Source organism: Emys orbicularis, chromosome 2, assembly GCF_028017835.1.
Source record: "Emys orbicularis isolate rEmyOrb1 chromosome 2, rEmyOrb1.hap1, whole genome shotgun sequence".
Taxonomy (NCBI): Eukaryota; Metazoa; Chordata; order Testudines; family Emydidae; genus Emys; species Emys orbicularis.
In genome coordinates, this window is record NC_088684.1 from 131,178,551 (window position 1) to 131,193,610 (window position 15,060).

At 43.6% G+C, this 15,060-nt stretch overlaps 1 protein-coding gene across 1 annotated transcript; it reads right to left on the minus strand.

Annotated features, from left to right (window-relative positions):
* Nucleotides 1-1,656: 1,656 nt before the first annotated feature.
* Nucleotides 1,657-14,660, minus strand: LETM2 (leucine zipper and EF-hand containing transmembrane protein 2). Its single transcript, XM_065398655.1, has 11 exons — nt 14,590-14,660; nt 13,631-13,705; nt 12,200-12,659; nt 11,424-11,567; nt 9,158-9,295; nt 8,076-8,279; nt 6,785-6,904; nt 5,635-5,745; nt 4,292-4,378; nt 3,382-3,456; nt 1,657-2,896 (listed from the first exon to the last, which is right to left on the minus strand). Exons 2-11 carry the CDS (start codon nt 13,675-13,677, stop codon nt 2,846-2,848), a joined length of 1,437 nt encoding a protein of 478 aa, XP_065254727.1. The 5' UTR covers nt 13,678-13,705; nt 14,590-14,660; the 3' UTR covers nt 1,657-2,845.
* Nucleotides 14,661-15,060: the final 400 nt, after the last annotated feature.

Sequence of the window (15,060 nt, forward strand, 5' to 3'; positions counted from 1 at the left end):
TTTAAAATAAAACAGACTTCTAAAAGGAGGACATTCCCATTTAATTAATTAAGAAATTAATTAGTATAGTGCTCAGTTTGGTTAGATTGCAGGGATAGTTTCCAGCCTGGAGACTTTGCAGAAACATTGATCATGATTGTTTTGTGCAACTCATGTATGGCCTAATTACTACATGGCCCCTTTCAGCATCACGCTGGAAGGCACATGTTCCTTGATAATAGTGATGTAAGCTATTGATTGTGGGCAAGGGGGGTTTCAGGCAGCATAGCAGAGCTGGAAGAAATTATCAATAGTAATATAATTGCTGTGTGTATTGACTACCAGCAGATGGAGCTCAGCTCACGGAAATTATATTAGCATTAGCTACATTACTCATCTCACTGTGTTTACTATTGGGCTGCTGCTACTGTGTAATACCATTTGTGAGCAGATCTAAGATCTGTAACTTAGGTGACATTACCAAAGGTTTGCTTGAGTTCAGCCAATCTCCTCTCCCCACCCGTTACATCCTCCAACAACAGGGAGCAATCATGCAAGTCGATTATCCCCATGTTCTCTGATCTGTGAAAAGTAGCTTCTCCAAGAAAATTGCGTTCCACCAAAACAACCATTATATGCTAAGTTCAGTGCCTAGAGTGCATTGCTGTGCACAGGAGACTCAGCATTAACTTACTAGAGCAGGGTCTCCCCCATGTCTTGGCAGATCATCCATCGGGAACAGGATCCATCAGATGCCATCATTCCAATGCCTGTCCCCATGACAGCACAAACACCCCCTTGCCTTGCTGCTTATTTAGGGAACCAGCCATTGAGTGGCACGGAGTTGTTTACCTTATTAATTCATTGATTTCCCCCCCCCCCTTGTAACCATGGTTTTGTCAGGCTTGCTGGTGTGTTTGGAACAGAGCTTCTTCCTGTTGTACCACAAGTCTGAATTTGAGAAAGTTGGAAAGAGAACATTAGATCCAATTATCACATTCTGCCCCCACTACAGAAATCACCTGCCCTCTTTCACTGCTATGTACACTGACTTCAGGATGACCAACACCACAACTATTTTAGTGACTTGAGCCCACCTATGCCTTGGGAGTGATGAGGGGAAGAAAGGAGAAACAGCCAATGGTTTAGTTTTTGTGGAGGGAATTTTTTTGCAGATGTAGTGTGGGGTGTCTCCAGTTCAAATGATCGTTGCCAGTTCTCATTATCAAAGACACAAGCAATCTGCAAGGTGAACAAGCAAGCAGCTAAAGGTTCCTCTGCCCTTGTTTAACAAAGTGCAATGACCACCATCAGCCAGATATCCTTACTAAAATAACCAAAGGAGAGGTTGATGCTGGAGCAGCGGGGCATTTATTGGAATTACACTGGTCTTCTGTTACCACTAGCAAGACACCACAGCTGTTCATCTTCATACAACACTCGCATTAGCAAAGCAGAGATTTGTATCACCCAGGTACATGGGGTTTACTAACCAAGAATACAGTAATTGTAATATGCCCCCTCCCCCTTCCCCCCCGAGTTGGTTCTGCTTTACAAAAAAGACCCTGGCGTAATGAACTGTAACATGCTGATAATGCCTAACTGAGCTGATTGTTGCTTTAGCCAGGTGATGGTTCTAATGACTCAGGCTGACTCACACAAGGAGTCACATTCCACTCAGCATTCACGTCCTTTTAATTTTACAGTAATCAGAAATATCCAGGTTCAATATATCCATAAAATAAGCAAATTTAAAACATTTACAGGTACAGGAGGCCAAAGTTAAATCATTAAAAAAACCCACACTTTTCGATCTCTTCCTATACAATCTACCAGGAAGATAGTTACCACTGAAATATACAAAGAATTGTTTTTAAAAAGTATTCCACCAGTACTCGTTATTGGGTAGTTTTAAGAATCAGATGATTAGATTTTAAAAGACAAGTCTGATCTCAGACTTAATTTTAAAACAACTAAACAGTTTAATTTGAAAGCTCAGGTCATTGCCATTCTGCACATTCCCTAGCAAGATGTTGCCATGTAAAAGGCATGTTTGCAAATTGGTGCGAGAATGGTGTTTGGGACCCTGGCAGACTCCATGCTGCTGCCAACTGTGGGCAGAAAGTAGGTACAGCATGCAATGGAGGATGCCCTCTTTAAACAAGGAAAACAGAGCAGCAAAACCTCTCTCAACTGTTATTCTTTCAATCTCCCCACTGAAGATACTGCAGGCCTTTCCTCTTGTCTCTTCCAGCATACTGTTTATTCTCCTCAGTGAAAACCTGACAGCAACTGATATTAGTTTAATTGTAACTGCAAGATGAGCCATTCTGATAAAGATATTAGCTAACAAATCGAGATTACCATGATAATCAAGGGCTTGTGGTCTATACAAACTGCTTCAGCAGTCAAGCCAAGCCCTGCCTGCATGGCAAAGCTCCTGCACAGGGTTCCAGTGTGGATGAGGGATATTTTTACTGAAGCACCAAACCCAGCCCATGTCTGCTCTCCAGCCCTTCATAAAAATAAAATGCTGCCTTACTAAAGAGCACAAATCCTAACTGTAGGACGCATAGCCATGGGATAAGTTACAGCTTAGAGCATTTTAATAGACGTATTTACATATTTACAATATAACTTAATTTATAGAGGGTATTTTAAATGGGATGTGTCCTTTATATGGCCTCGCTGCTAATAAAACAATCTGGAATTGATTGATGAGGCCCCCTGGGGACAGCTGAAAGCCTTGGTGTGGGAGAGAGCCTGCCAACAGACTGCTCACCCAGTCGTTGGGTGAGACGAGGTACAGAGGAATGGAGTCTTCCTCTGTCGGTGCCCTTGATCCATGGTCCTTGCTGGCGCAGGGCTAGACTCCATTGGCACTGGCCTTGCTGCTCTGAGATGCCTGCATTTTGGTCTGGGGTAAGAGAAAATTATAGGCTTAAAAAAAAAAAAAAAAAATCCACAACAGCAGTCCAAATGTGTTCATTAACATTCAATAAAGACTAAGATTTTCAAAGCAGTTTAGGGTGTTGAGATACATCTTCCATTAAATGAACCCACATCCATTAGTAATTATTGATGTGGGAAAAGAGTGGTTTTGGCAGACAGCTTGTGTTTACCTATTAAAATACCATGTGTTTGAAACAAGACCAGCAGATTTCTCCAGTTAGGCTAAAGAACATTATTTTTCCTTTAATGAAAAAACGCAGACCAAAATTAACAAACTTGGGTGCCTAAAGTTAAGTTCCTAATCCCATATTCAGACAGCTAGATAGAAGTCAAGGGTGCATGGATTGCCCATTGTAGAAAGAATGGGCAAGGAAGAGGGCAAGCTCAGTCTAGAACTTCCTTAGTTAAACAAACCCACAAAACCTGGCCTAGGTCTGCCTCAGAGCTCACCTCTCCTGGAGGAGGCTTGACAGATACTCCAGGGACTGGTAACTTCTCCGATGGCTGTGATATAAATTCTTCTCCCTTCAAGAGAAAAATATAAAAGATGTTTTAACAATCACAGAATCATATCAGAGCATGGAAGAGGTCTACTTGGGCCCCAGACAGGCCACTTCCCTGCGATGCACTTTTTAATGTTAGATGCTGCGGATTCCATTTCTTCACTTGGGAGACTATTCCACTGCCAGTATCTATTAGGAAATCTTTCTAGTTTTTAAACTTAAGCTTTCCCTTTCTGAACTTCAGTTATAACTGCTATTTGAGCCTTTGTATCACACTAAGCCACTCATCGCAACTTTGGTGATCAGACCTTCCTGAACTGGCTTGCCTGGCTGCATGCAGAGTTTCACATGCTAATCTGCCCCCAACTCCTCCAATTCTTGTGGCTAACACCCTCAGGAAACGTCTCCTGGGGAGGAGCTTATAACGTGATTCAGAATTTAACCATCCTCTCACAGGTGAAATGCGAGCAGAAATAGCAGCACGTGACTGTCTAGTTTACAGAAAAAGAGTCTGAAGTGCTCTCCTGACGGAAGTTGGTGGTGATTTTGTTTTGAACAGTCAGTGTTTCCAGCACTTGTGCAAGAAGTGATGCCACTGCAGCTTCCTCTGCCTTTTCAACATCCTCTCCTTCCTTGGCAAAAGAAGCACTGCTGTTGCAACAGTGTGACAGACAGAAAAACTTGCCTATCCCAAGAGTTTCTATTCCAGTGCACTATTCAGAGATACTAGCTATGGATGCCAGACTAAAAGGCCACCTGCTTCCATACTTTGCTAAGGTATGTTCACACTCATACTTCCCAAACCTGCAGCATTTCATATAAATCTGATGACTCTTTACAAATGAGTATTTTCTAACCTTTCTTCCTTGCACAATGGGTGCAGAATCCACTAAGGTTTCTTTAGGTTCAAGAACTGGTGTTTCTGCAGCGTCACTAACCCGAACCTAAGGAAAAAAATAAACAGCTCAAAATTGCTGTTCATATTTTATGCAGACTATGAGGAGACTCCAGGCAAGTAAGTACCTGGGCAAAAATTTAGTTATTTAGCATCATGTGTCTTCCATTGTTCAGGTTCAATCTCAATCCAAGTCTGCTTTTCAAGAACAATTAGAACATTAATAAGAAAAATGCAAGTGAAAAAAAACTCACCTACGCATTTGACACATCTGTCTGGGTGGAAATCTGTCCAATTTGCATAATGGCTATATGCTTCACACAATTATTTATACTGCAGGAGCACCTAAAGCATGCCAGGAACTGTATAGATATAGGAAGACTAAGTCCCTGGATAGATTTTCAGTGATGCTAAGTACTCCTCAACTCCACCTGAAGTCAACTGAAGCAGTGAGTGCTCAGCACCTCTGCAAATCAGGCCCCTAGTCAATTATTTAGACACTTCAAATACACCATGCAGGTATTTTCACCTCAAAGATCAAAACTCATGTTTGGCAGCTTGCAAGTTATATTAAACCCCAAATCAAGTCTATGAATGTAACATGCCATTGGAGGAAGTACTGGACTACTAAAAACGGCTAGACTGCTGCTGTGCTGAGACCATTGCCTATCAGGCTGACCAATATTGTCTCATTGGTTCCCTATGCCCCGCCCATCAGCCTGTCTGCATGCATCTGTTGTCTCCTCTTATACTTGCCTTGTAATCTCTTTGCGGCAGGACTCTTATTTTTGTTCTGGGTTTATAGAGCATCTAGTGGAATGGGGTCTGGGTCCATGACTGGGGCTTGTAAGTGCTATTCATACGTGCATTTTCTAAAGTGATGGTGCAATTACTATTGTTTCTAGTATCTAAGCTGCTCCCCCAAGTCTTTCATTTAGGATGGGAGCCCTAAAAACATTAGATGTTTTACCACAATCAGAGTTTGTTCATCTGTTAGTAAACTAGTCAGCATGCTGGAAGCTAAGACAGCCATAAAAATTCAGATACATTGTCTCTACAAAAGGCAGCTGGGAAACATCCCATTTGGTTTGAGGACACCAAGCTGAGACCAACTAGTCATCATGGTGAACCCACTGTTTTAGATGGGTGTCTAGTAGACTGTATGGCAAGACATGCGCTGTGTGTGACTGAGGCTTGGTGAATAACTGAATCCTTCATTTGGGATCCTTATGAAAGATCTTGTTTTGTTCTTGTTTTGTTAAATGGGACCATGTCCTCAGGCTAACTGCTACTCAGCCCACTCACCTCATTCTGCGACAACTGAATAGGTTTCGGCTTCATGTCTATCAAGTACAAGGCGCGAGAAAGCAGCAGCAGAGAAGGAGGAACATTCTCCTTTAGATTTAGATCTAGCCACTGTAGAACATGGGGGAGAGGAGGGAAAAGAGGGTTATTTAGAATTGGTTCAGAAATCAACTGTTTAAACACCAATTCACGGAGGAGAATTCTCTAGCATTGTAGAGCACCTTTCATCCTGAAGGACTCCAGAGCATATGACAGATTAAGCTAATAGAGGTTCAAGTCGCCTACCTCTAGAGGTGAAAGGCAACAGCTATTTACCAGCTCACAGTAGCAATAAACAATTTCAAAGGGCAGTGAAGACTCCTGCATCCAGCTGAAGCTGGAGAGAAAGTCTAGAAAGGTAGACTAGTTACTTACATAGAAGTTGACTGCAAGACTGGTGTTAACATCCCTACTTTTGAAAGACTGCCATAGGAAAATTAAGTGTTCAACCTTCTACTTTACGTTTTATCCAAAATACAGCACCTGCAGCAACAGTGGCCCTGACCCCAGGCAGAATAAGGCCCCAATACGGAGTCCCAGGGATGGGAAGAGGGGAGTGCCACATGTAAATAGCTGTCACCAATACTGGCAATTTTAAAATCAAGATCAGATATTTTTCTAAGAGATCTGCTCTAGGAATTATTTTGGGGACAGTCTCTGGCCTGTGTTTTGTAGGAGGTCAGATCACAAATGGTCCCTGCTCACCTTGAAATCTGTGAATCCCTATACAGACAAGTTACAATGTCTCATTATCTGCCCCATTCCAGCACTGCCCTCTTTTAAATAGGCAAGGCCTTTGCTGCTCTAGTGGTTTAAGTAATCCCCTGGGTTCCTGTGTCCTGTTCCTGACAGGTATTTGCACTTGGCGCTCATCAGCCACCATCTTTTTCAACTGGGCCTTAGCCATAAGTGGTATGTTTTGTGTTTTACAGTTCAGTTATGCAAATGAGGATCAATAACAAAGCAGTGGCATGAATCTTCAGGGCAAGGCCAACCATCTGTCAAAACCAGTTTATTTGAAGACTGAACATCTGACATGGTCCCTTTAAGTAAAATATAAACTCTGGCTGCAATGTTCCAAGACTTTAGAAGCAGGCAAGGCCCTACTTGCCTGATTGAGTTGTTCTTTCAGCTGTTCCTCTGTGAGACCCAGTGATCGCATTCCTCTGGCCCTGCATGCACTCTGCAGTTCGGATACACTTAGCCCATTAACACCTTCCTTAGCAATCATCTGAAAGGAAAAGGAACATTCACATCCAGGCCTCCAGAAGCCCAAACCCTAGTTTATTAATTATTTAATTATATGGAGATATACCTATCTCTTAGAACTGGAAGGGACCCTGAAAGGTCAGGGAGTCCAGCCCCCTGCCTTCACTAGCAGGACCAAGTACTGATTTTGCCCCAGATCCCTCTAAGTGGCCCCCTCAAGGATTGAACTCACAACCCTGGCTTTAGCAGGCCAATGCTCAAACCACTGAGCCATCAAAGAGATGCCTGCTTGCATTGGAGGGGAGTAGAGAATAAACAAAGGAAAACCTACTGATTCCAAAACTGGGATTCAGCAGACATCCCGTGTCTGACTGCCTAGCTGCATGCCGAACACAGCTAAAGGCGAGGGATAACCTTGGGCCTGATCCTCCAAACATTTACACATGAGTAACTGCATTCTTGTGTGTGGCCCTACTGAACTGTAATGCAACCACTCACAGGGTAAAGTAACTCACATGCATAAGGATTTTCAGGATTGGGCCTTTATTTGTAAAAATGGACCTATTGTTACATATGCTTAAGTCAAAGGTAGCCAGGAGCCACTTAGAAATTATGCTGTGACATAACTAATTAACAAAAAGCCTCCAGATCCTTCATTCGAGTCTCATGGTAGTGCCAGATTTCCTCATTTCTCATGCTCCCAAGCTCGGACAGCGACAGGAATGAGTTTGGCATCAGTGCACTCTGAATTCAGATTGCTAGTTACGTAATAGAAATGGCCCAAAGTTTCTATAGAACTAAGTATGATAAAATTGAAGTAGTATAAGAGATGGGGCTCCGCAATCATTCATTGCTACAGGCTACTAAGATCCTAGGAGACCACCTTCTTAATTCTTAACAGCAAGAGAGTCTCCTCTGAGATGTGCTCATTGGTAGAGCTGATAGAAGGCACTGGAGGGCTGAATTGCCAACACTCTACTTCCTTAGAGTCTCTCATGGGATATTCCTCTTCTTACAAATAGTAACATCACCCCTCTCCCTGTTCATGTGGGCAGCAGCATACCTAGAATATCAGATAGGCAAACTGCAGCTCAGAGAGAGGAAGTGACTTGCAGAATCAGAACTAGAACCCAGGTCTCCTGTACTAACCATCAGATCACATTGCATCTGTGCTATTTGTTTTAGTCTCTTACTTCATCATCTGCTTTTATAGACCTGAGCTGCATCAAAAGCTGGAAGCGGAGTAGGTTATTGGTGCCAATGGGTTGTAGTTCGAGCAGTTTGCAGAGGGCTACCAGCTGTGGCCGTTCTAAGTGTTCAAGAGTCAGCTCATCCTCGAAGAGCTTGGAGAAGCGCACGATCTCCTGGGTGCTGGGCTGGTGGCCAGCATGACGAACCTGTGCAACAAAGCCAAGGCATCAGATAGGAATGTACCTCAAAAGCCACTGGCAGAGCCGGAAACAGAAACTAGGCATCCTGAATCCAGTCCTCACTCTAACACTCCCCCCAAATCATTTCACTTTAGCGCTTTTTGCTGATGGCCACTAAACTGCTATTGTTCAAACCTAGGGTCCGATATTAGAAGACTATTTCTAATGTGCTCTTTGAATGGCCACTTGAAGAACTTCACTATGTAAAGAGTTTTTCTGCTGGTTAAAATTAGAATTAAGATAAAACAGTAACTTATCTGGACACAGGTTCTCCAAGGCAGTGGGGGACACAGGTTCCCAAGGCTTCCCCAAGGCAGTGGCCACGAAAGGGCAATCAGTTTACCAATATCCCTCAGCATTTATACATGCCTGGTAGCAAGGCTCTGCCAGCTTTCAAGTTTCAACAGTGAGCACAACAGCTGCATCTTTCTTACAGATAGATGGACAGGAACAACTTTTTCTCCATTTACCATTTGTTTTAAAACAAACAGACCATCGCCACCCACTGAAACTTGCAATCAAGGAATTGCAGCTTCTCTAATCCTGGGCTTGTCAGATAAATTTGCCAGTGCAGTTACAGTTCACAGAATGGTTTAACAGCAATATTGTGATTGTTTCTGTACAGGTTACAAAACATTTCACACATACAGGAAGGTGGGTGAGAATATAATCGGTTAATCTAGTTTGCAAGCTTGTTTTGCAGATTTGTGTCATACAAATCCCATACTTCCTTATCTCCCGGCACAAGACCATTCAAAGTTGTATCTACCCACTGTGCCGCCCTGCTACACAGGACTGCAGATACCTTTCCTAGCCCCTCCAGCTTATTTTACTATTTGCTGTACCTGTTGCACATAGGAAGAGAACTGCTTGGTGGCCTCTCCCGTATTTGCTTTATTCCTTTTGGCCATCTCGGTAATAGTCTCCTGCAGGAATTTTGCAAGCTCTAACGTGGCGCTTAGTTTCTTTTTCTGTTTTTCTTCCTTAATTTAGGAAACAAAAAGTAGTTAGAGGCTCAGATTGAACTCCAGGAAAGAGAAGGTTGGGATAAATTTCCTTCCTTTTGTTACCGCAGGCCTTTGGTTAATTACCCCTGCATCTCTCAAAACCTAACTTACTTTTCATCATTGCCGCTGACTACTCTTGGCACTTTGGCTTGGATAACTAAAGTACATGCATCAGTTTCAATCCTGCTTACTAGACAGATGCTGTAAATACAAGTTTTTTTACTGAATATTCTTCATAGAAATATAAGTTCTGTTATATTGTGCGTGAAAACAAGAGTAAGCCTAGATTTTGAGCTAGGATGACCTGATGATAAACCTCCAAGAATCCTATGGTTAATATTAATAAGCTCAGTTATAACAAAGATTGTGTCATTGTTACTGTAACTTTCTTTTGCATCCAAACAGTGCTTTAAATCCACATGGTTTGAGGTTAGAAGAGTGTATTTACTAGGCCATTAAAGTATGTCTAATATTGGCTTGATCATAATTGTAGGAAGCACACCGCACTGGACCACACGGACAGGGGACAATTCGCACATAAACCAGTAGTGCTGAAATTTCAGCAAAACCTGGTAACGTGAACCCCATTCTGCCAGTCACTCTGCCTCACTAATTGCTAGGAAAATGATTTTGATACAGAGAAACCAAACATGGATCAGTGAAGAGAGAAAAAAAACAAAAAGGTGATATATATAGGTTTGCATCCCTCTTTTAAAGTCTGCTTTGTTCTGGTTGGAGCCACTAAGTATAAAGAGTGAACAAGGTCACTCTGCATGCCATGTACTGACTGATCAATAGGAGAGCAATCGTCAGACTCTGCTGTAGCTCTGCATGTGTGAATCCACTTTGAGTAAGAGTGTTTGACCCAGTTGCACAGAGAGGCAAGGCTGAACTGATTTACATTTGTGGGTGCTAATCAACAGTTGCCCATGTGGTAACAAAGACGTTTTGATTAGTTAGTATCGGACACTACAGCAAGAAATGTGACCCAGATTTCAGATATTATCAGCTGCAAAAGAAGTGAGCTAGTAGTGGGCAGAGAATACCCCAGTTGTATGATATTGACGAGGGCTGGGAAGTTGATAGGGCTAATGTGCCATGCAGAACTAGCCTTTATGGTTTCAAGTGGTTTTGGTTGAAGAGTAAAGGACAAATTTCTGCCTTTGGAAGTATGGGAAATCCTCATGAAAGTCAATGGAAACTGTCCACACATGTGACACTAGCATTTTGGCCCAAGTTAATCTCCTCCTTTCTTAAGGCTCTATCAACATTTTGGTTAAGTGAAAACCTAACAGTATTTAACTCCTGCCTTCACACTCTCAGCACGTGTGATCTACTGGCTCTGCCTTTGAGTGATAAGGGGCACCTGATTAAAATGATCCTATGCAGACCCTTCATTTTCTGTGGCTATCTAACCAAACATAGTTAAGGGTTCTATTTCAGGGCTGATCATTTAGTCTGAAACATTACTCTGAACTGGAGCGGGGAGGGGGGAACCCTCCAAACTATTAAGGACGGAAGAAAGAGAAATTGGGAGAGGGGAGGGGAGACAGGAAAGAGAGATAAAGACACCCCATTCTGGGCACAATACTTGTTAAACCCTTCAGTTCTCTTGTACTACTCCTGTCTTCAATCAGTTATCAAGTAACCTTGCTGCAGTCCCCTTCTATCTATCCACTTACCTGACCCTAATCATTATAATATCTGAGTGCCTCACAACCATTCATGGATTTTATCCTCACAGTATTATCCCCTTTAAAAAAAAAAAAAAAAAAAAAAAAAAAGAAAAAGAAAAAACAGAGACAGGGTAGATTAAGTGACTTGGACAAGGTCATAGAAGAAGTCTGAGCAAGGAACTGAACCCAGGTCTCCTGAGTGCTCTATCCACTGATTAGACCAATCTTCCTACACCTGCTTAGCCTCACTACTCCATGATGAGTACTGAAGAACAATTCATCATGGCATGCAGTTTAGTCAGCTTCTAGCAGTATGGCTCAGGCTAGTTGATATCCCAATATACTTCTAGAGTTACCATCCACAATCCTAGTTAATGGAGTCTGAATTATTGAAGCAGTCTGCATTCTCAACAGCCCGGTACACAAACCTTTTTTGATTCCGTCTCAAAAGTTGAGGGCAACATTTCAGGAAAGAGTTTCAGAAATACAGGTAACAGGAATTCCATGAAGGGCACAATGATGAACACCAAGAAGGGAACCAGCCGGAAGAGATCAGCACACGTCCTCAGTAGCTGCAGAAAGGCATAGAAGGAGTTATTTTTCATTTGACAGGCACAAAAGAAAACCTATTGGGCCCAATTAATGAAGGCTTTCTACAAGCGATCTTAGTGCAAGTATTACCATTCATTTAGATAACCCAGGTGATTATCAGCATGGTATCTAAATTTAGGACTTATCACATGGCCTCTGTATCAAAGGAATTAATAGTGCTTTTAAGACTGCATTTGTGTACTTTGAACAACTACTGTGGCCACTTTTAAAGTACCACAGCACCCCCTTGTCCAAAGTCTTGCAGAAATTGATGGGCCACAGAGATTGAATGTGCCTCTCATTTCAGAGAAGTCCACCCCAGGATGGGGATGAGGGTCCTTGGCAGAACCCAGGGGGCCTGTGTTGCCACTGCTTGTGTTATACTAGCTATGGAAAATGCACAGAGGATTTCAGTCTCCTGGGCTGTTGAGCTATTACCCTTTTACAGGCATTAAATTCACATGAAAGGTTTAAACAGGTGTCCATATTTGACCTCTATTCAAAGAAAGTTTGGAAACCGAACCGACCGGTTTCTTTGGTTACCTTAAGATTTTCAACACATCAGCTTAGCAAATTAGCACCAATGTGTCTGTGCAAGGTAGTTCATACTCACCCTTCGCCTCTCTCTTCTAGTGAGAACCTGACCATGTAGCAGCCTCCATACCATCCTGGCAGCGACCTTTGTGTCAATCCAAAGCAAGTGGAATCCATTGTAATAATGTTTCAGTTCATCTACAATTCTTTGGCGTAAAGACTTTTTCCCCACACCACTCTCTGTGCTTTGGTCTGACAGAGTTTTAGTATGCTCAGTGTCCTGGTTTATTGTCCTTTGGTGCAGCTGAGATTTATCTTGGAGTTCTTGATGCCAGTAAGCAGAGGTGTGCAGTGTTCGCACTGCTTTAGTTCGTAGGTGAGATAGTCCAGGGGCCAGCTGTGTGCAGTACAGTAACTGCTGGTTTTCAGAGTCTTTCATGTAAATTCGGTTTAAATGAGAATCCACTAGTTGGACAAATGCAACTGATGAGGAATATGGAGAACAGCTGGAGTGCACAAGATGATGAGGGCCTCTGAAACTGAAGAGAAGCTTGTTGTTTTTGAAGAGAAGCTAGTTACTTTAAGCATGTAATTCTCTGCTGTAGTTAATTACCAAAGTTAACCATTTCATTTGAATTTATGTTCTTAGCTTCAAATTCATCACACAGAATCTTCTTAAAGACTTGCCCAGTTTGTGGGAGCAGATTTTAGCTGGGGGATGAAACACTTAAAGTTTTTGCATTATTTTAGCTGATGAGCTGTCCTCTAGAAGGAGCAACTCAGTATTTCAGCCCATTTCTTATAAGCCACCATTCTACTAATGTTTATGACAGAAGAAGTTTACCCAATCACAGCCCAAGGGAAAAAAACAAAACAAAACCCTTATCCCCATCACACCACCACAGCCAGGCTACTTCCTGGAATGGTCCTCATACTCTCTTATTTTATCTATAGCCCCAGTGGGATGCCCCTGGTATCACAAAGAGGCACAGCATGTTAAAAACACCAGGGAAGGAAGTTTTACATTATGATTTTTAATCTTATCTTGTATAACAGGAATAAGACTTTTCACATTAGTATGTACTACGACAACTACCAGAGCCTTTCTAATCAAATCCCTCCATTTCATTCTGACATTTAACCAACCACAAAATCAATTCCGTACTTGGAATATAAAGAGACTGAACTCTCTCTCAAACTAGGATTAAACATTTGGTTTCACCTCATATACCTCATTTACAACAGCAAGCCTGTTTTGAACTAAAAGTTAATTGCTGCATACGCTTCTTACCATGCCCATAAAACAAAGCATCAGTCACCTGAAGAAATTAACTATCACTATGGCAACAGTTTTATCAGCCCTTATTAGACAAAGCTTTATTGGGATGTTTTACACAGAAGTGGCTACCATTTGAATATACTTCAGAGAACTAAAGATGCAAAAGTACTAGAATAAAACAAGAATCTTAACCAGTAAAATAAAATTTAAAAATAAGCCTTTGTTTCTTACCTTGACCTGGCTATTGCAAGGACTATGTTACAGCTGTAGAAAGCCATGTTGCCTTGGAATTATCTGTTGTATGTTCTGATATAAAAGAGCAGATGAACAACAATATTTACATAGAAAGAGTTTGAGTGAATCTAAAGTTAAACTATTAGAGCAGTGCTAAGACTGATGACAATTGCCTTCTATTCATGGTAGATATACCCATATCCTCCCACTACTCCAAAGATGTGGGAAAAGATATCAGTGCTTTCTGTAATCTTCAGCTGGCCCTGGACAAGACATAGCAGATCAGACTTTTCACTGAATTAAACAGACTACTTCCATTCTATGCTGTCACCATAGCAAGGTGCAGTGTGAAAGTGTAATCTGACAGCACCTCACTAACATGCACACTGCTGGACAGCTCACTCACTGCTTTCCCAGAAGTACAGGAGTGGTGAGTGAGCTTCCCCTGGCAGAGGCATAGCAGAGCAGGCATTCAGCACAGCAAACTTCAAAACCCTTTAGCTCTACATTTTGTACCTTTCCCGGGAAGATCCCAAAGCACAAGTATGATTCCCACCTTATACACCAAGAAGTGACTTGTCTAAACGGCCTCACTGACAGAACTAGGGAAAAGAACCCAGAAGTCCTGCTTCTGCTTCCCATCCCTTTGCTCTATTCCCCCCCCTCCACCTCCGGCTCGGCTCCCCCACGGCTGGGAGCTGAACCCAGGAGTCCGGCCCCTCCTGTTTTGTAGCCCCCCTCCCCGCGGCCTGGCCCGGCTGGCTCCCCTGGCAGGCGCAGCGAGGGGCCCCGGCCTGCGGGCTGGGGGACCCCAGTGCCGGGGGGTGCCCCTGAGGGGGGGAGGGGGCCCAGCCCTATGACGGGCTCGGAGGTGACCGCAGGGAGCTAGGGCTGGCGGGGGGGCGGTCTAGGGGAGCCGTGGGCCGAGGCCCCCCGTGGCTACCAGGCCCACTCACCTCCTTCTCAGGGCCCCGCTCCGCCCCCCTTCCAGCTGCCTCAGTCCGCCCAGGCCATTCCCATCACCCCCCGCGGCCGGAAGCAGACGGACGGTCTACTCCCTCGCTCGATGGCTCCGTTCCCCAGCCGGACTCCGCCCCTTCGGAGGTAGCCAACGCTAGCGCAGGACTCAGGAGGGGGCCGGTCGTGAGCCAGCCAATGGGCGCGCACAGCTCGGAGTGGGGGCGGGGCCTGACCGGATGTGCCCTCCCCTTCCTCCGAACTGTCCCCCCCGTTCCATTGACCCTGGGCCTGCTGCTGGTGGGCTCCAGGCTCTGCCTTTTCCTTGGGGATGCTGTGTGATGTCAGGATGACGCCACTGCTTGTTACCGTGGAGACAGGTGTGACATCACTCACAGGGCTATGACAGAGGCTAGGTTTTGGTTACACTTCTTCAAGCTGCAGGGGCCCCAGGGCCCCCCGAGATCTCT